This window comes from Euprymna scolopes, chromosome 3 (assembly GCF_053919585.1).
Source record: "Euprymna scolopes isolate OS-2025 chromosome 3, ASM5391958v1, whole genome shotgun sequence".
Taxonomy (NCBI): Eukaryota; Metazoa; Mollusca; class Cephalopoda; order Sepiida; family Sepiolidae; genus Euprymna; species Euprymna scolopes.
This window is the reverse complement of record NC_136484.1, coordinates 21,213,209-21,233,924: the sequence shown is the minus strand read 5'-3', so window position 1 is coordinate 21,233,924 and position 20,716 is coordinate 21,213,209. Positions and strand designations below refer to the sequence as shown.

General features: G+C 34.6%; 1 protein-coding gene across 1 annotated transcript in view; it reads right to left on the bottom strand.

The window, feature by feature from the left end:
- The window catches only part of LOC145253699 (ubiquitin carboxyl-terminal hydrolase isozyme L3-like), a 94,728-nt gene that overhangs the window by 13,045 nt on the left and 60,967 nt on the right, over nt 1-20,716 (bottom strand). The window contains exons 5-6 of the mRNA XM_080112958.1: nt 17,597-17,644; nt 1,335-1,410 (exon numbers count right to left, since the gene is read on the bottom strand). Coding sequence (XP_079969084.1) covers nt 1,335-1,410; nt 17,597-17,644 — 124 coding nt within the window. The remainder of the gene's footprint in view (nt 1-1,334; nt 1,411-17,596; nt 17,645-20,716) is intronic.

The following is a 20,716-nucleotide window of genomic DNA, read 5'->3' as shown; positions in this document are numbered from 1 at the left end:
TGATTTGAGCCAAGAGTCATGTATTATTTACATGTTCAAGGCAAGGTGAAAACTAACAAAACTAATGCTGTATAATTTTTTTTTTATTAAATGAAAAATCATTCACCCACCCTCAGACTTTTAGTGACAACCAATCTAATAGAATTTTTTCCTCAGTGTTAAGGTCAGGTGAGATGAGACTTAGAAAAAAAAAAAACAAAAAAAAAAACAAAAAAAACTGTATATCCAATCTAGTCAACAATTGTATTCAAGTCAAATCTGGTTGATATGCATCACATGGTTGGCATGAAAAATTTTAGGAGTTAGTCACATCTTTGGAAAGTACTATTGTGTAAAGTTAAATTTGAAAACTCTTCTAGGGCCTTGGAAAAAAAAAAAATTATAGAGTCCTCTATGATTTTCAGGTAGATGCCACTGAAAGTCTCAGAAAAACAAAGATAAATATATAATTTCAATTTTTCATTTAATAAACAATTTGTAGATCATTACTCTGGATTTCTAAAGTTTTCAAATTTAACCTAATGAAATAAGGCTTTCAAAAGATGTGATAAAGTTCTAAAAACTGAAAAGCTCACAAACACAAAGGAAATAAAATTCAAATAATCAACAGATGGTGAGAGAAATCATAAATAGTAGGTTGGCCATGAAAGGAAATGGTAATTTAAAAGGGGTCCAAGGAATATATGATGCAACCAATCTGGCCCAGTGATGATGGTTTGAAAAAGTGAATAAACATAAGTATTTAACATTCGTGGTCATGAGTTTATGGCAACACATGACTTCCAGTAAATCAAAAAATGGCAAATTTAAATTATGTGGAATGCTCAGATAATCAAATATTCAACACATTTTTTTTAATGGAGGTATATAAGAACTTTCTCTTAATCCTCGTCTATGTTCATGGGATTAGTTATCGTTTCAGATTTAAAAGTTATCTTCCTTCAAATAGAGATTATGCTATTGTATGCCTTGTTGGTCAAAGTTGACACTGTTCTGAATATTTCGATTAATTAGCCGATATATGCATAAACAATTTGATTTTAATTTTAAATAACCATGAGTTGTATCTTTAGCTGGTAATTATTTTGAGGCTATCTTCAGAAAAGATACAATGAGCCTCTGTGCTTTATCTATCAGAATCTTGCATGATAGTTTAATAAAATTTAAATTGTAACTGCTAATCCAACTTCAAATCTGATATGATTAACCAACCATATGGGACTTAAATTAATCTGAATATCAAATTAATCATACAAATTAGTTTGGGTTTTTTTAACAGAAAGGTTTATGGATCAGGTGGATTTAAGATTTAATATAAAAAAATATATACATACCAAGTTCATATAAGGTATTGTTATGACAGACAAATGTAACAAAGTGACGAATAACAGCTTGGTCCCGGGGAGGAGCCTATATAAAAAATAAAAGTTTTAAAACAAATATGTACTTTAAAATGTGTATTTACCTATTAAAAAATTAAAACAATATTAAAAAACACTAAGGAGCTTTTCATATCACAAGTGGATGTAAATATTTTTAGCTTTACAAAGTAAAGTAAACATGACTTCAACTACTTTCTTTTTAATGTAAAAATCCGGCTTCGTACAGATTTTCAATGTCTCTTTTCAAAGCCTTCTACAGACAATTCAACAAAATTTGATATATAATAAAAGAAAAAAAAATTTCATTTAATTCATAAAATAGTTTTAAAAATTTCCAGAATTGGCTGCTTTCAGAACAAGGACATCTACTGATGAAGTTAAGGACATGTCATTTTCTATTTTTTTTTTTTTAATTCAGTTTTTCTAGCTGCTCAAAGTTTGGTTTTCTCTTCAGTTTTTGTCTGTTTCTATTATTTTTTCTGAAAACATGTCATACCTTTGTCTAACCATGTAGCATGAAACAATGAGGGGATTCATTATTGGGACTTGTACACACCCCTCCAGATGCTTTGACTTGGTCACAGAAAATCCTCGACACTGGCCGTACCATGAGAGAGCACCAGAACAGTCTCCAAAACTTGAAAGATCAGCCATGCAGTTATGAAAAGTTCAAGCTTGTCATTTTTCACAAATTTCACACAAACTTACTAGCAATTGCCATGTCAGACCAACCAAAATGCATTTCCAACATGTTCATTCGATACAATGTGCACTCAGTTTTCAATGCCCACAATATCTGCTCAAAACGTGTTCTTTGAAGTGAAATCCAAATCAGTTTGTAGCAAGGCTAAAATTTCACATTGATTTATTGTCAGTTGAAGTTGGTTTTGAAACAAAATTTTAATTTGTCAATTTAAGTGGCAATTCCCAACATGTGCGTTAATCGTTTTGTATTTAGTGCCAGCTATGTGCAATTTCAAGGCATTTTCACTCATTTTGCTAAAACAAACGTGTTTACATACACAACAATATGCCTGTTGACAATCATATTTACAATCCCTGACCAACTAATATTTGGTCAACCAAGCGCAATTAGACATTTTCCCCATTGTAGATTGATCTATGCGGAATTCATTTTATTTCTAAATTTTGAATTTCTAGTATTGTCGATACAAGTAATCCCCCTTTATCATGAAACTATCCAACCGAGCAGTTTCAAGATAAAGGGGCGTAACTCATATCCATAATATTGAAAATTCAAAATTTTAAAGTAAAAGCAAGTTTAGTAATAAAGGGACTTAACTCCGCAATATGATACGATTTCAAAACAATGTATTTCGATTTCAGTATTTAAATGGTATTTTTAATAATACTTAGTTTTGATTTTATTTTTAATATTTACACAAAATTTTACTAGACATAACGAATACGATTTTCAAGGCTTTTTTAAAAAATTAAGACATTTTCCATATTTAACGGCCTTTTTTCTTTTTTTTTTTTTTTTTTACAGTGATCACCACTTATCAAGGCCCCGAAGCCACTCAGGGATAAGGGTTATTGCAAGTACATTACGTTAGTGTGGAGATTTGATAAAGTGTTTAATTAAGGGGGCGGTTCATTAGGAATTTGTTAACATTGGACTTGAACACATACAAGTTGTAGTCCGGAGGGAAGCAGGCAGACGGAACAGAGTTCCACAGGCGGGCAGTTCTAAGAAAGAAGCTTTAGCTTTGTTCATGGAATTCGCGTTTTGATTTAGGCACATATAGAGTGGGGGAAATTTTTCACAGTGGATTCAGCTAGACGGGTGTTTTTAGTGAAAGATTGGGGAGGGGGGGACCAGAGATTGGAGTTCAGACGAGCACCTGCCACGGAAATAATGATAAAACAAGGATAGGCTCACAACGTCTCTTCTGTGGGAGAGAGGTTGCAGGGTAGAGAAAAGGGCATCCCCCACTAAGCCACAAAGTCTATTTTGTACTCTGTCAAGGAAGGATAGGCTGTTTTTAGCAGCTCCTGCCCAGATATGGCAACAGTATTCCATCCTTGGACGTACTTGGCTTTTATATAGATAGAGAATTGCATCAGTAGCGAGATATCTTCTGGAGCGGTAGAAGGATCCCACCATTTTTCTACCGACCTTGGCAACAGACTTGATGTACGTGTTCCATTTCAGATCAGGAGTAAAGGTCAAATCCAGAAGCTTGTCAAAACACGGGGCCTCACCCAGACGAGAGCCATCCATCACAATTGATGCCAGCTGGGGATCAGAGCATTGATGATGTAAGGATAGGAGTTTGGTTTTGGATGCATTAAAAAGGTAACCAGCCATATCTTCCCCCACTGAACCACGCGCTCAAGATCAGAGGAGAGAGAATCAGAGAGAACTTTGTCATTTACAGCCTTTGATGTGTTGCCGTAGATGGTCGTGTCATCCGCATAGATGTCAACGAATGATTTAAGTATGTGTTTAGGGAGGTCATTGATGTAGATCAGGAAGAGTTGGGCCCAGGATTGACCCGAGGGACTCCAGCATTAATACTGCAGGCCTCCGATTTTTGTCCATCTACCACTACTCTTATGAGCCTATCGGAGAGAAATGATTTAATGATTGAGAAAACATTTCCAGTTATACCGTAACTGGAAATGTTGTGAAGGCAAGTCAAAATTCAAGGACTTCTGAGTGAGCCATGTAAAATGTTTTTCTTCCTGTAGGATTAAAAAAAGTATTTTAATGAACAGTCAGAAACATATTTCAAAGTTTTTAATCTATAAATCAAATTTTCAGTAATTTGAAAAAACACCAGAAAAATGAAAGTTTTTTTGTTTTCTTTTACATGGAGGTCATCACTTATCAAGGCCCGGAAGCCACTCAGGGATAAGGGTTATTGTGTGTACAGTAATCAATGGGATAGTATTGTAGTAATCATTAGTATTGGAGATTTGATAAAGTGTCTTAAGGGAGCGGTTTATCAGGAATTTGTTTATGTTGGACTTGAAGACATCCAAGTTGTAGTCAGGTGGGAAAAGGCAAGTGGTAGAGAGTTCCACAGGCATGCAGTTCTAAGAAAGAGGCATACCCCACTAAGCTACAAAGTCTATTTCGTACTCTGTCAAGGTAGGATAGGCTGTTTTTAGCAGCTCCTGCCCAGATGTGGCAGCAGTACTCCTTCCTTGGACGTATTTCGCTTTTATATAGATAGAGAATTGCATCAGTAGTGTGATATCTTCTGGAGCGGTAGAAGGATCCCACCATTTTCCCAGCAACCTTGGCAACATACTTACACGTTCCATTTCAGGTCAGGAGTAAAGGTCAATCCCAGAAACTTATCCAGATGGGGATCAGAGCATTGATGATTTAAAGATAGGAGCTTGGTTTTAGATGCATTAAAAGTAACCAGCCACCTCTTCCCCACTGATGCACTCAAGATCATTTATAAAGTTATTTGATCATCAATTGATTAAACTTTACACAAAAATTACGCTTATGAAACGAATATAAGAAAATTTATCATTTCTGAATTTTGGAGATGAGGATTGGTTATTTGCATTATTTTGATTCATTGGACTGTTCTAATCTTGAGTGATTTTCACAAGATGAGAACAGTAATTCGAAGAATCCAAATACAACTAACCAATCCTCATCTCAAAAATTCAGGTTAAAAAATCACTCAAGAAAAGAGTAGTCCGATGAATCTAAATAAAATTTATTTGTACTTGAAAAATCAGTTGAAATATATTCTGCGGTGATTTGTACGGGAGGGGGGGGGGGGGGGCTTGTCCCACAGCACTTCATTTAGAGAAAGCTTTATTAAAACTAAATGATACCATTTAGCAGGTTTTGTTTTATTCTTTAACTAGCCTGTGTGCCCGGCATTGTCCAGGTGTTTGAAGGTGTGTCGAGAAAAAAGTGGTAGTAGGCAGGCAGGCTCAAACCCGTACCACGAAGGAGGAAAAGAACGTAAAAAAAAGTAACATCTTTGCTGTTGCGTCCATCACCAAACCAGAAGTGACAAAAGTTTAAATTAAGGCTAGTCAATCGAAAATAGGGGAAGACTCGAAAATATCCGCAGAAAAAGTGACCCCTCCTTGTAGAAAAAGGCCCAGTTGAGGGTGAAGGAATTAATGTTTTTTAGCCAATTTTTTGATCTGTCATCCAAAGGGTCGAGCTTCAAAATAATATTGATCTTGTGAAAATCCATCACCTCTGTCAAAAGTTTTAGGCAGACATACATACATTTAAACAGACATGCGAGATTTATATTATAGACTAGTGGGGGAGGGGTAGCCAGCGTTGCCCAAGTGTTTGAAGGTGTGCGTGTTAAAAAAAAAAAAAAAAAAAAAAAGTTTTAGTAGGAAGGTAGGATTGAACCCTGAAGCCTTGACGCAAAGGTGGAAACGAAAGGGAAAAAAAACAACCACCTAACCATCTCGGCCACGAGGGCAGAGGAATTGAGAAGCGTGTTAAATTAGGAGTTAAAAAGTAGCCACTTAATGAGGTCATCGCGGGAGCGTTACAATGACGTGGCAGTTTTTTTATTTTTATTTACTACAGGACAGTCTTTTGGTGTTTGTTTCAATGCGTGGCACTTTTTGCTTCCAAGATGATGGGGAGGGGGGGGGGACCAGCTCCCCATTTAAAGGGGATTGTTTGTCCAAATTGAGTAGCAATTGTCTGATATAAGGAGAAAATCCGCATCGATCAAAGCGGATTGCTTTTGGACGTTCCCGGCGATCGAAAAATGTTGAATATTTAGCTTTTGAAAGTCGGGCAAATTAAATACACACGCGATCCCCGTTTGTAACTCATATGATTGGCGTGATATAAAAAGTTTTAAAAATGAGCGACAGCCTTGAGAAGTCGCAAAAAAAAAAAAAAAAATACTTTTGCAGACATACAGAAAAATGCGCACACGCAAACACATAGATTTACCTGCTTTCCCATTCTCTTTTCTTTGTTTTTTTAATATGCACTTTAATCATTGCTTTGGAGTAAAGGAGAAAAATATTTTTCAAGCGTTTCTTCTTTGTTCCTCTATGTGTGACTTTAGTAATACAAGTTAAGAAAAGTAAAAATACCTCAACAATTGATAATGGCATTGCGTATAGTATTATTGAAATGTTTATTAAAATTATGTATCCATAAACATCTTTAAATATTTGAGAAGATAGGATAACTATTGTAAAGACATTAAATGAAGACATTGAATTGAGAGCTAAGATTACTTCAATCCAAATTATCTTTTCTGCTGTTTTGCTAATCATGCCTCACCGGTGTATATCTCTAGATGCATTTTGAAGGTTAACACAAGAAATGCAGTGAATATTGAACATGCTTTCTTAAAATATGAAATTGTTTATTTATATGCAGTTTTAATAGAAAGTAAAAAAAAAAAAAAAAAAAAAAAAAAAAAAAAAAAAATCACTGGCTGTGTAATTTTATTTGGTTAGCTTTGCCATTCTTTAAGAAAATACAATATTTCAGCTGGTGATATTTTGCAAAAAGATAAACCCCCAAAATTTAAAAAAAAAAATCTGTCTAGAAAGTTTGGGTCAGATCAGACTAGTGAAAGGCATATTTTTAATATTTGTTTTAAATATTCTTTGTCCGACATCAAGAGAGTTGTCCTCTCATAACTCCTTCATTTATTAAAAAGGTGGAGGTGTTTGCGGAATTTGAAATATATAAGAAACATATGCCCTCTTTGAGGATGCAGAATTGCTAAAAGCAAGTCTTGTACTTGACTATAGTTTAGCAGGGCTCTACATTGCGAGTAAATCACTCGCATTTGCGAGTGATTTTTCCAGTTAGCAACTAAAAATAAAACTTATCTTTTTGGCGACTTTTTACCGACAACTCTAGTAGTGAATGAAAATGTCTTTTCAACTTATATTTTCTTAAAATAAAACGAGCAAAGTCAAATTATTTAAACAGTAATAGAACAATATACTTTTCCTTTTTCAAACAAAGGCTTTTTGAAAGAAATATCTCTAAAATGAAATTGATCACGTGGTTTTATTTTGCAAAACTTTAACAGTAGTCGGCTTCTTTTGAAGTTTCAAAAAGAATATCATTGGAATAACATTAGAACTACGCATGCTAGGTGATGGTTTGCAGTTAAGGTCTTCAGAAAATTAATTATTTTGCTATCTCTTAAATACAGCGTTATATTTAATTTAAGCTACTACTATGGTAAGTCAATTTTCAAATATTTTTCTTTAAAAAATTTACATTCATTAAAATATTCAGCTAATGAAGAAAACAAAAAAAAATGTTGATGCTTCCTTCCAGATCTTAAAAACTATTTGCCAATTTTTAATGTAATATTTGTTTATAACACCCGAAATTCTATGAAAATTAAGATTTTAAAGGCAAGTCCTGCGGTAGTATATTATCGACCATAAAAAAAAAAAATAAAAAAAAAAATTAAAAAAAAAAAAAAAATTGCCTTTCCGAAATTTGCAATTTTTTAAAAATTCATTTCCATCTAATTTTAAATTGTCCGCGAAAAATTACTACGCCTATGTGCACACATATGGCACGAATAGCCTTGGTGTGCGCTCGAACATACCTTAACGAAAGCTGTATAATGACCGAAAATAGTCTGAGGGATAAGAGGCGCATACACACTAGCATAGCTAAGGGAGTGGGGACAGGGGATGCGGTCCTCCCCGGAAGGCAAAATTCCCCAAGTTTGTTTTTTTTTCGGCCAAACTAAGGTGTGAAAATAGTCAGAAATAGAATTTATATATTATGTAATTTTTTTTTAGTTTTAATTTTTTAAAAAAAAGTCTTCTTTTAGAATATTATAAACTCTTAAAAAAAATTACTTAATCATTGAAAAATCTTTTTTGAAAACTGTACTTGTGAAATCATTTGATGACACACACTCAACAGCAGTATTATTTAAAAACAAAGATTTAAGCTATTTATTCAAGTTATATTTGATAAAATTGAAACTGAATAAAATTTCTGAATTTCCCCCTTTTAATTTTGTCTCAATTCGAAAATTAAAAAAAAAAGTGAAATAGCATTACATTGGTTTAGCTAGTAAATTTTCTATTTGGCTAGTAAATTAAAATATTTACTTGTCAAAGGTCAACTAAAATTAAATTCGTCCGTAGAGCCCTGTTTAGTGAGTACTCCTATTGAATAGAAATCATTTGTGTTGTAAGTCAATCATTTCGAGGCTATTAAAGCTTTGAATAGCAATAAAAAATTTATATTATGAAACTAGACAAAGCCTCAGGAGTTGTCATTCTAGACCACAAATTATATTGAAAGAATGATACTTGGTGATGCTACCAAATTTGAGTATTTAGGCAATGCCAATTTTAGTGATAGGACACTCAAGACAGAAACTAAACTACAATCTCACTTTTTCAAACGTGAAATGTTTGATAAATCTAACAAACCACATCTTAATCTTTCCTAGGCATGGTCCCAAATAGTAGCCCCTTACGTCCAAGTGGCGATATATGCCTTGTTAGGGATGAAAGACAAGTAAAAAAATATTGGGTATCTATGTTCTTATGACATATCCAATTCGTTTACTAATGTGCTTATCGAAACTACCAGGATTTATGTCATTTTGTTTTCATTATAGTTCTCTAGCTAAGTCTTCCATTTCCTGAGCATATATTTTTGAGTACATGGGTTTAGCTACCAAGTCAGTTGAATTTAGCTTTACCAAGAACATGTATCGACAAATTGATGGGGTAGCTATGGGTGTCCTTTGGTTCCAATATTGGCCAATATTTCTGTTAAAATTCAGAAGCAACTGCTGTTTGACCTATTGCTGAAACCAATGTGCTATTTCCATTTTATATATGGCACAATCACGTTGACACAAGTTCTTGTCAGATCACCGAAGTTAAGCAATGTTGAACCTGGCCAGTACCAGATGGGTGACCATTTAGGAAGGCTAGGTGCAATATGTGCTTTCCACTTATCTCGGCATTGTTTCCAGTCATTCTGAATCACTTTCCACTGGTATTCAACAATGTCAACTCAGGAGACGTGTGGTTGGTTGGTTGTTTTACGGCATATCAACCCTTTTTAGGTTATTTAATGCTGAATCCAGTGATTGAAGAAAAAAATTTTTAATAGAATATATTTGGGTTTTTTTCAAGTCGGTTTCTATTTAACCCATAGTTGGGACTACCAGGTATTACCACTCCGGTGAAAAGTGGACCTGGGAGCAATGGCAATTAAAGGGCGGCTCCACACTCCCCAAAGCCCGCAAGCTGGGGCCTCAATTTTTTTTTTTTTAAGTACTAAAATAAACACTGAATTTTAAAGCATAACTGAAATCCTTTCGGCCAATGGTTTTCCTTTAAACACAATTAAAAAAAAAAAAAAAAAAAAAAAAAAGGAGATAAAATTATTGCTTTCAAAGATAACATTTTTTGGACCTTCAAAAATGTTTCTGAAGCTCCCATGGATTTATGTTAAAAATGAGTTTTCACACAGAATTTAGTCATTTTGCATTATTTCTTTGCAACTAAGGTTCAAACAGTGTTTAAGAATAGCGCTTCCTCCTTTCAGAAAGATGGTACCTCCTCCATTCGATACAATATGTTAGTTTATTGCTTGAATGGTAAGAGCACAGCTGACTACATGGAGCATACCATTCAGCACTTGGAGGTATGAATTTCATAATGTTTGATACCTAGGCACAAAATGGCTATCCGAGCATTTAGAAGCTCATAAGTTAGCCATTCATGAGCATTTATTGCACTGTCAAATCTGTACTGGAAGGTACATGCACAAAGCATTCGCTAATTGGCACAGAGCATGCTTGAAGATATTTAAAAATTCTCAAAACTTGCTATTGATTTACGTCAACTGTATATAAACAAAGAGTAAATCCATAACAAATTATAGGTGTAACTCGAGATATTTCTTCCCCTTTCCCCCATATTTTGTTCACCCTTAATATTTATGGTTTTTTGACTACTTTTTTTTTTTTTTTTTTAAAATCAACTTTCCTCTCATTACAGACGATTAACGTGAAAAAGCGTCAGCTAAAAGTTTTTGTCTTTAGTTTTGTTTTGTTTTCTTATTTATCTGTCCTCTTCAACTCCTTTTTCAAAGGAGTTGAAAACATTCATTTGGAGTAAAAGAGAAAAAAACTTTTCAAAAATGTTTGTTTCTCTTCATACAATTCATTCTTTAATAATCAAAGAACTAAAAACAAAAAACAGAAAAAAATACCTTAACAATTGATATTAATATCAATGTGCCAAGTATTATTCAAATGCTCATTTAGTATTTGTATATAAAAAATGCAACCAAATACTGGCAATTTTTTTTTTTCCACCCCAAAAACAAAAATTTCTTTCTGTAACTCTTATTCACTTGATAATTTTATAAAGTTCCTATGTAACTTTACTCTTTGTTTGGTTTTGTTTTGGCTTAACGGCATATCAACCCTTTTCAGGTTATTCAATGCCAAACTCAGGATTAAAAAAAAAAAAAAATTATGTATTCAAAGAACTTTATGACGTCGAGTATCAATCAATTCTGTATAGTTCAACAGTTTTGTTTGTTTTAATATCTAACAATCTTTTCTTTTTTTTTTTTTTTTAAGTTTTATATATCCTCATATATTCATTCATAAGGTTTAGTTGGGTTGATTCAGAGAATGATTTATATTTTTGTAAAGATCCTTGTTACTCTTAAAAAGGATAATATTTCCTCTAGACAGTTGTTTTCGAAAAGTTTCTTCATGCTGTTGTGTTTGAGGTATTGTTTTCTATCTTTATCTAGAGCTCTACATTCCACAAAAAGATGTTTAATGGTGCAAGTTTTCTGGCAGAATGGGCATTGTGGTTGTTGTTCTTGTTTTAGAATGAAGGAGTGTGTGAGTTTTGTATGGCCAATATGTATTCTAGTTATAACTTGTTCTTTTCTGGATTTGGGGGGAGTTTGTCTCCATTTTTCCAGTATGGATTTGATTTGGTATAATTTGTTATTTGTGTTGTTATTCCATTGTCGTTGCCATTTTGCATGAATTAATTGATTAATTTTGGGTTTGAAGTCAGTATATGGTATGTTTATTGTATCTGGTTTTAAGTTTAGAGCTGATTTGGCCGCTAAGTCGGCTCTTTCATTTCCTCTTATCCCAATGTGACTTGGGATCCAACATATAAATATTTCTTTGTGTTTGGAAAATGAATCAATTCTATTTGTTAGTTTGATGATTAGTGGGTTTTCAAGTTTTTTGTTATTCAGAGATGTCAAAACGGAAAGTGAATCTGAAAAAATTAGGAATTTCCTATGTTCATCTTTTTCTATAATGCTGAGTGCGAGGTCGATGGCACATATTTCGGCAGTAAAAATAGAGCTTTCTGTTGGAAGAGCTTTTTTAAGAGTTTTTTCATTCGACACTGCAGCACATGCCACTCTATTATGGTCTTTAGAGCCATCGGTGAAAATAGGTAGATGGTCTGGATATTTTAGGAGAATATCATAGGCTTTTTCGTGGTAAATATTAGGGTGGGATTTCGCTTTTGGGAGTTCATTCAAGTTTAAGATTACTTTTGGTTTTTTAAGTATCCAAGGTGGGGTTTTAGGTAGTATATGTTCTTGGATATTTTCTAGTCATTTCTGATTCCTGCAGTATTGCTTTCATTCTAAGACTAAAGGGCTTTATGGCCTTCCTTTTTGCTTCAAATGCCTCTTTATATCTCGGATTGAATGTAGCTTCATATGCTGGATTATTTCGTTGTGCTTTTAATTTAGTATAATATTGTGCACCCAGTTTTTGACTCCTTATATTTATAGGGATTTCGTTGGCCTCTGCATGGAGGCTTTCAACTGGGGATGTTCTAAAAGCACCGAGAGCTAACCTCAGTCCTCCATGGCAGATTGGATCTAAAATCTTTAGGTAGGACTTTCTGGCTGATTGGTATATAAAACTACCATAGTCGAGTTTTGATCTTATCAAAGTCCTATATAATTTCATTAGTGTTTTTTGATCGGCTCCCCATTCTGTATGGGCTATTACCCGTAGTAGTTGCAGTCTTTTGTTGCAACTATTTCTTAGATTCTTCAGGTGGGGGATGAATGACAGTTTTTTGTCAAATATAAGGCCCAGGAATTTGTGTTCTTCTACGGTGGGGATTATTGTTCTTCCAAGCTTCAATGTAGGATCATTATGAAGTTTTCTCATGTGGCAGAAATGAACGCATTTGGTTTTTGATTGGGAAAATTTATATCCATTTTCCATTGCCCATTTGTCTAATTTATTTAAGCAGTGTTGGAGTTTGCGTTCGATGGTGCATATATACTTTGATCTGCAGAACACCAGTAGGTCATCTACATATAAAGATCCCTCGACACCAGGGTCCAAACATTTCACTATGCTGTTCATTTTAATATTGAACAGTGTCACAGATAAAATGCTACCTTGAAGTACTCCTTCCTCTTGATTTGTGGTGTCTGAGTAAGTAGTTCCAATGCGGACTCTAAACTTTCGGTCAGATAAAAATCCTTTTATAAATTGTGGAAGTCTGCCTTTTAGTTCAAATTCGTGCAAGTCTCTCATAATTCCATATTTCCACGTAGTGTCGTAGGCCTTCTCCAGATCAAAAAATACTGCTGATAGGTGCTCATTTCTAATAAAGGCTTCCCTTATGGCTGTTTCCAATCTAACCAAGTGATCTGTTGTGCTTCTCTTATTACGGAATCCACATTGTAGGTTGGAGATAAGGTTGTTGGTTTCTAGGTACCAAACCAATCTATCATTTATCATTCTCTCCATTATTTTGCACAAGCAGCTAGTCAGTGAGATTGGTCTGTAGTTTTGTGGAGTCGAATGGTCTTTTCCTGGTTTTGGTATTGCTATTATTGTGGTTTGCCTCCACGAGTCAGGAAATTCACCTTCTGTCCATAATTTGTTGTAAATTTTTAGTAGCAACTTCAATGATTCCAAAGGGAGTTGTCGCAGGAATTCGTAATGGATTTCATCAGGTCCTACGGCTGTGTTGTGGGATCTTTTAATAGAATCTTCTAATTCAGTTAATGTAAGTAGTTTATTATAATCTAGGTTTTTTGATTTAAAGTTTAGTTTGTATTGTTCGATATTTTGTTTAATTGTTATAAATTTAAAGTTATGGTTTTGGTTAGATGAGTTTTGAGAAAAAGTTTCGGCTAGTAGGTCTGCTATATTCTTTTCATCGGTTACTCTGATGTTGTTTTTAAGCAGGTGTTTAATTGGTGTTGATTGATGTTTACCTGAAATTTTTCTAATCATCTCCCATACTACTCTCGGTTCTGTAGAGGAATTTAGTTTATTGACATACTTTTCCCAACTCTTTTTTAGCTGCTTTTATTACCCTACGAGCTTTAGCTCTATTTAATTTGTATTCTATCAAATTTGAAGTTGTGGGTTGTTTCTGAAATTTCTTCAGTGCAATTTTTCGCAATTTGATGGATTCCCGACATTTATTGTCAAACCAGGAGGGTCTGTTGTACCGATTAGATGCTGAAGTTTTAGGGATGCATTCATTTGCAATTTCTACTAGTGTTTCTGTAAAAAATTCTACAGTGTTGTTTGAATCATTCAACTTATGTCGACATTTTTCTTTGTATAATTGCCAGTTGGCCTTATTTAGCTTCCATCTGGGAAGTTTTTCGCTGTTGAATTCTGGAATTTCTATCACTAATGGAAAATGGTCACTGCAGCAAGTGTCATCATATACTTTCCAGGTTAAGTCCATATATAGTGATGGATCACACAAGCTAAGGTCAATGGCTGAATGGTTTCCACCAGTTGGGTTGATGTGTGTAGGTGTTCCATCGTTGAGGAAGCATATATCGTTTTCATTGAAAAATTCTTCCAACGTTTTGCCCTTTTTATTGGTGTCTTTACATCCCCATAGTATGTTATGACTATTGAAATCTAATAAGGCGAAAGGTTTGGGTAATTGATCAATCAATTTTTTAATCTCGTTTTTATCTATGTCATCGTTTGGAGGTATATATAGTGAACATACTGTCATTGGTTTATGTAGTGTGGCATTAATAGCAATTGCTTGGATATTGGTTGTTATGTTTATTTTGCTATGGGGTATATCGTTTCTGATTAGAATTGTTACTCCCCCGGAGGCCCTGCCCCCAAAGTTATGAGTGAAATTAAAAATTTCATATTGCTTAATATTAATTTTGTCTCCTGGTTTCAGAAAAGTTTCTTGAAGACACACCACTGCAGGGCACTCCTGCGCTAGTAGCAGAAGCAGTTCATTCATGTTTGTTTTTAAATCGCGACAGTTCCACTGGATTATTTTTTGTTTTTTGTTAGTCATTGGTATCAGATCTTCGGTCTTCTATGTCCATTTCTTCAAATCTGTTTTGTGTAGGGATTCTTGGTCTGGAACTTGAGCGTGATCTGTCTAGTTTTGTTTTAGTTTCTTTTTTGAGTGGAGGTTTATTTCTTTTCTCTTCATGGGCATATTTTGGTGTCTGTTTTTTCCCCTCTGTAAGTGGAGATGTTTCTATGGGTGTTGTTTTATGGGTTTATTTGATTTAGTTTTAGCTTGAGAGGTTTGTTCAGTTATAGGAACTTTTTTTTCATTGTTGAATTGTTTTATAATTTTTTTAAATTCTTCCATAAGTTCCTTCATTTCATTAAGTAATTTAATAATGTCCTCGGATTTAATGTTGAGTGAATTTATTTTTGTTTGTTTATTTGGTTCGGTAGTTTGCTGTATGTTTTTGTTATTTCAGAATATTTTGCATTTTCTGATAGTTTGCGAGCTTCTTGGAAGGTAATATTTTTTGTATATTTTATTTTGTTGATTTCTTTTTCACTCTTCCATTTGTCGCATTCTTTTGAATTGGCGCTATGGCCTTTTTGACAATTGATGCATTTTGGCTCTTTTTTACAATCTGTATGAGGTTCATTATCTCCGCACCTTATACATATTGGAGGGCGGGTACACCGGTCTCGATGGTGTCCGTATCTCTGGCAATTGTAACACCTGAGTGGGTTTGGTATGTAGTGTTCAACGTTTACCATTTCATACCCTATTTTAATTTTGTTTGGAATTTGGTGAGTATTGAATGTTAAAATGTAAGTATTTGTTTTTATTATTTCGCCAAGTTTATTAATTTGGACTCTTAACGTCAGTGACGTTTTGTTTTTGTAGGTTAGTCTGAATTTCTTCCAAGGGGCACAGTGATAATTCAGTACTCCTGATTACGCCTTTGCTAATGTTCAGAGATTTGTGAGGGTAAATTTTAACATTTTGATTGTTAAAACGTTTCCATTTGGAAATTTCAACAGCATATTTTTGGTTTTCTACTTCGAGAAGTAATGTACCATTATTTTGTTTTTTAACCATTTTAGGTTTGATGCTAGATAGAATCTTTTCAATTTTGAATGGGGATATTTTGGTTATTGGTTCCCCTTCAGTTGCTTCTATAACTATGAAGCGGGGAACATTCTGGTTTTTTTGATGAAGCTCTTTTTCAGTGTCAGAACTACTGGCATCAGATACTTCGGTGTGGTTTCTTTTTTGAGGCTTTCTGGATTCCATTAATATATTTGGTTTGTTTCATTTTTCATGCTCCCCACCCACCTCGGAGTCCTATATGGGAAGTGTTGGGGGGGATACCCATTCGCCCCAACCCAACAGGGATACAGGAAAAGTATACTCTTCTTGCTGGTGGAGTCAAGCACCTGTGGTTCTTCAATTTCTTTCTGAAGGCCTCGTTTTCAGTAAGAATTTCAGTTTTTCAGTCGTGTTTAGTCCATTATTCAGTAAGTTGATTGGCCCTCCAGCCACCGCTTACTAAATCAGTTTATTGTATAGTGTGGGAAGTGCAAGCATATTTTCTTGTTATGTCTGTCTGATTTAGGGCTAGGCGTGACCAACCGATTGATTGGATCGGGCCTATCCAACCGCCCGTCTTAGCTTAAGTAAGGGCCAAAGAGGTGTGTTGCATCTCATGTCCTTAAAATATCCTGGACATGATCTACTCAACCACCAGGATTCCTTTCCTAAGCCTTAAGGGATGCCACCCACGGTCAACAGGTGGCCCCATTGAGGGACTTATACCCTCTGCAGGGGGGCAGTCAGCATATTCTAATGCCCCACCGACAGAGTCAACCGGGAAGTAGGGAAGGAAAAAGAAAGGAGAGGAGGAGGGAAGGAGGGTTGTTGTTTTTGTTTTTCGTAGAACATAATTAGGTTTTACAAAAGAGAATAGAAAACAAAAACAAATCAATGTAGGTGCATTTCGTCTCAGGAAGCCAATAGACAGCCTGATCTGGTAGCACCAGAACTTTACTCTTTACTGTCTTATTTGTTTACTTCTCTTAACCAGGAACAGCTTTTTATCCAGATTTGCCTTATTGTTGCAATTTTTTCAGTTTAATCCTAAAATTAAATTTTTTTTTTCTTTATACACTATGACATAATATTTATTTTCCCTTTATCTTTTATTTTGTCTTTTCTCCATTATCTATAAAATTTTATCTTTAAGGCCCTTTCAATCATTCTAGTCTAAATATTTTTTTGCTCCTATAAGCCTCATCTACCCTCAGTTAATACCTGTTTTACTTTCCCCCCTTACATCTTGTTTTGTGGCAATTATATATATATATATATATATATGGGATAGAACTTATTTTATCCACACAAGTAAGCATCTTAAAATAATTCATTTAAATGAATCCAGTTATTCCAGATAAAAAAACCCTGAAAATTAGTAAACCATTTAGAATTGTTTGATTTTCACTTGTGTAGTATGGATTCATTTTTTATTGAGAATATTTAAAAAAGTAATGTATTACTTTGTAGTTAATTCCTTTATATTAAATCTGTTTTTCTTTTCCTGCTCATACATGTGCATATATCTATTTATACATGTGCTCTTCCTTGATATTTTATGCATAATCTTAAATTTTTAAATAAATGTTTAATATAAAAATCAAGTATATGTTAAAGAATCTGGTGAGAAGATATCTTAAGATACTTGGTTAAATGTATTTCTTCAAAAAGAAATCTTTAATATGAACATTTTTTAATTTAACAAAGCTACAAATTAGATATCACTTTGTTCAGAAACTAAACCAAAAGATTTTGAAAGTTAAATCAAAACAAAAACATCTACAAAAACATTTCCACCTGCCATATTCAAATTGTAAGCACATTGTTTTAACTTTACCTTTTCTAAAAAGAAAAAGTTTTTTCGATTAACTTACTTGAGTTTGTCCTTCTTGGGCACAATCTTCATGAACAACTCCCATTTCCTAAATATAAAAAAAAAAATTGTAAGTAAAAAGTATTCTGTAATGCTATTCACACATGTTTAATACATTTCAAAATCTCAATCCTAAAGTCAAACATCAAAATGTTACTTTTCTAATGTACACATTTTGAAAAGCATTCAATATTTTCAGTGAAATACAATTATTTTCATGTGAAAGATTTTCATTTTTGCTTAAACTGGTTTAAAATTGCAGTTTATTAGGAAAAGTCTATCAATTTGATATTTGCTTTATAAATTTAGTGACTTGCATATGAAACAATTTCATGAGTATTTTCAATGTCAAAAAGTATTGAATAAAGGGGGGGATCATTCAGTGTTTAGCATGTCTATTATAAATATGAGGACGGTTCCAAAAATAAAGCCTTTTTTTTTTTTTTTTTTAACTTTTTTAGAACTATGAAGATGGGAGTAGTACCATTAAAACGGGCAACCAATTATGCTTTAGAATTTATTTTTCTACAGTCACAACCATTCTCAATGTACTTTGCCAGGAATTCAATTCATGGCTGGCCACTTTCTTAGTCTCAGTCAATATCTGCAACAGAGCAATGAAAATTTCAATGAATGAATGCATAAGTTTATCATAATGCAATTGCCTCTGATCCATTTGAGTGGAATAGAATGCATTACCTTTTGAAACAACCCTCGTGTCAAGGGCTAAGCATATATTGCAGACACAAAAAGTAATTCAGGTTTTGGTGGCCTTTTTTTTTTTTTTTTTCACAGGCATCAGCACATTATCAAGGCCAAGAGGCCACTCAAGGATAAGGGTTAAAGAATGTACAGTAGAAATTGGACAATATAGTAATCATTAGTAATGAAAATTCGGTAAATTTGATAACTTATATGGAACGGCTCAAGAACTTATTTACGTTAGACTTGAACACAACCATATTGTAGTCAGCCGGAAAGCAGAAAAACGGAAGACAATTCCACAGGCGTGCAGTTCTAAGAAAGAAGCTTTGTTCATGGAATCTACGTTTAGGTTTAGGCACAGATAAAGAGTGGGGGGAATTATTGATAGTGTTTTCAGCTAGAGTGTTTCTTGCGAAAGTTTGGCGAAGGGGGACCATAGACTGAAGCTCAGTCGAACACTTTCCATGAAAATAACGATACATCAGAGACAGACTCGCAACATCTCTTCTGTGAGATAGAGGTTGCAGGGAAGAGAAAAGGACATCTACGAGGCTACGAAGTCTATTTTGAACTATCAAGGCAGGACAAGTCCTTTCTAGCAGCTCCTGCTCAGATGTGGCAACAGTATTCCATCCTTGGACGTACCTAGCTCATATAGATAGAGAATTGCATCAGCAGCGAAATATCTACTGGATCGATAGAAAGATCCCACCATTTTTCCAGTGGCCTCGCCAACAGATTTGATGTACGTGTTCCATTTAAGATCAGGAGTAATGGTGAAGCCCAGAAGCTTGTCAAAACTTGAGGCCTCCTGAAGACAAGAGCCATTCATTTCAATTGATGCCAAATGTGGATCAGAATGTTGATGTAAAGAGAGAAGCTTGGTTTTAGATGCATTAAAAGTAACCAGCCACTCCTTTCCCCATTGTACTACGTGCTCAAAATCAGAGGAGAGAGAATCGGAGAGAACTTGGTTGTTTACTGTCTTAGATGTGCTACCATAAATGGTAGTGTCGTCAGCATAAATGTCTACAAATAATGTAAGGATGTGATTTGGAAGATCATTAATGTAGATCAGGAAAAGAGTTGGGCCCAGGATGGACCCCTGATGGACACCAGCATTAATACTGTGAGCTTCTGATTTTTGCCCCTCAACTACTACTCTTATGAACCTATCAGAAAGAAATGATTTATTAATTGAGAAGACATTTCCAGCTATACCATAGCTAGAGATCTTGTGAAGTAAACCTTTATGCCATACCCTATCAAAGGCTTTAGATATGTCAAGAGCAATTGCCCTAGAAAGGTTGCCTCCGTCGAGAGATTTGCTAATCTTATGAGATATAACTGTAAGCACATCTGCTGTAGATCTAGTAGAACAAGTAGAACAGAAACCATATTGAGTGTCACTAAGGTTATTTTTGTTGAGATGGTTGATTACTTCTGTATTTAACAGATTCCAGCAACTTACTCATGACGCACAGGAGACTTATTGGTCTGTACTGAGAGGGGGATGAGCGATCACCTGAATTTTTAAATACAGGGCGTACTGATGAAATTTTCCAGGGAGATGGGAAACTATTCTCCTTAAGACAACGTTTAAACAGTTTTGTAAGTATGGGCGCTAGTTCAGGTTGAAGTTTTTTTTGAGTACTATAATTGGAATACCATCAGGACCAGTTGCTTTACTGGAATCAAGGTTTTTGATTAGCTTGGCAACATCACGTACAGATATACGTATATCACATAGCGTGTTTTCTGATATAGGAGGAAATATTGGGGGTTGGCGGCCTTGGTCGCAAAAGGTAGAATTAGCTGCAAAGTTCTTGGCAAAGAGTTTGGCTTTGTCTGATGCTGACGAGATTACCTCAGGTCCATTGATGATAGTTGGGATAGAGCACACGCTTCTGTTCAGGATTCTGTTTGCTATTTGCCAAAACTGGTGGGAACCAAGCCGCTGCTCAGCTACTTTGGACTTAACAGATTGAGCATACAACTCTTGCGTTCTTTATTACTTTCTTACAATGGTTGCTGGCAGTCCTGAAAGCGGCTTTAGTTTCCATACATCTATTACGTTGGACGCAGTGGAAAAAGTTATTTCTGTGCGCAATGGCAGCAGCACATTCTGGAGAGAACCATGGCTGGCTGTCAGGTTTTTGCTGGAACTTTTGAGGGTATGAAAGTCTATACATACAATTAACCATTCCGTCAGGTCTGATACTATATAGAGGACACATCCTTTTTAAACATGGAATGCAGAGGTAGATCCGATATAAATGTACGGAAGCTATCCCAGTTAGCCTTAGTGTATCGATATACTGTACGATGGAGAGGTACGTCTGGGGACTTATTACATTTCATTTTTATCTTGATACAACAGAGTGGTCAGAAGATCAAAGAGGAGACAGAACAGAAA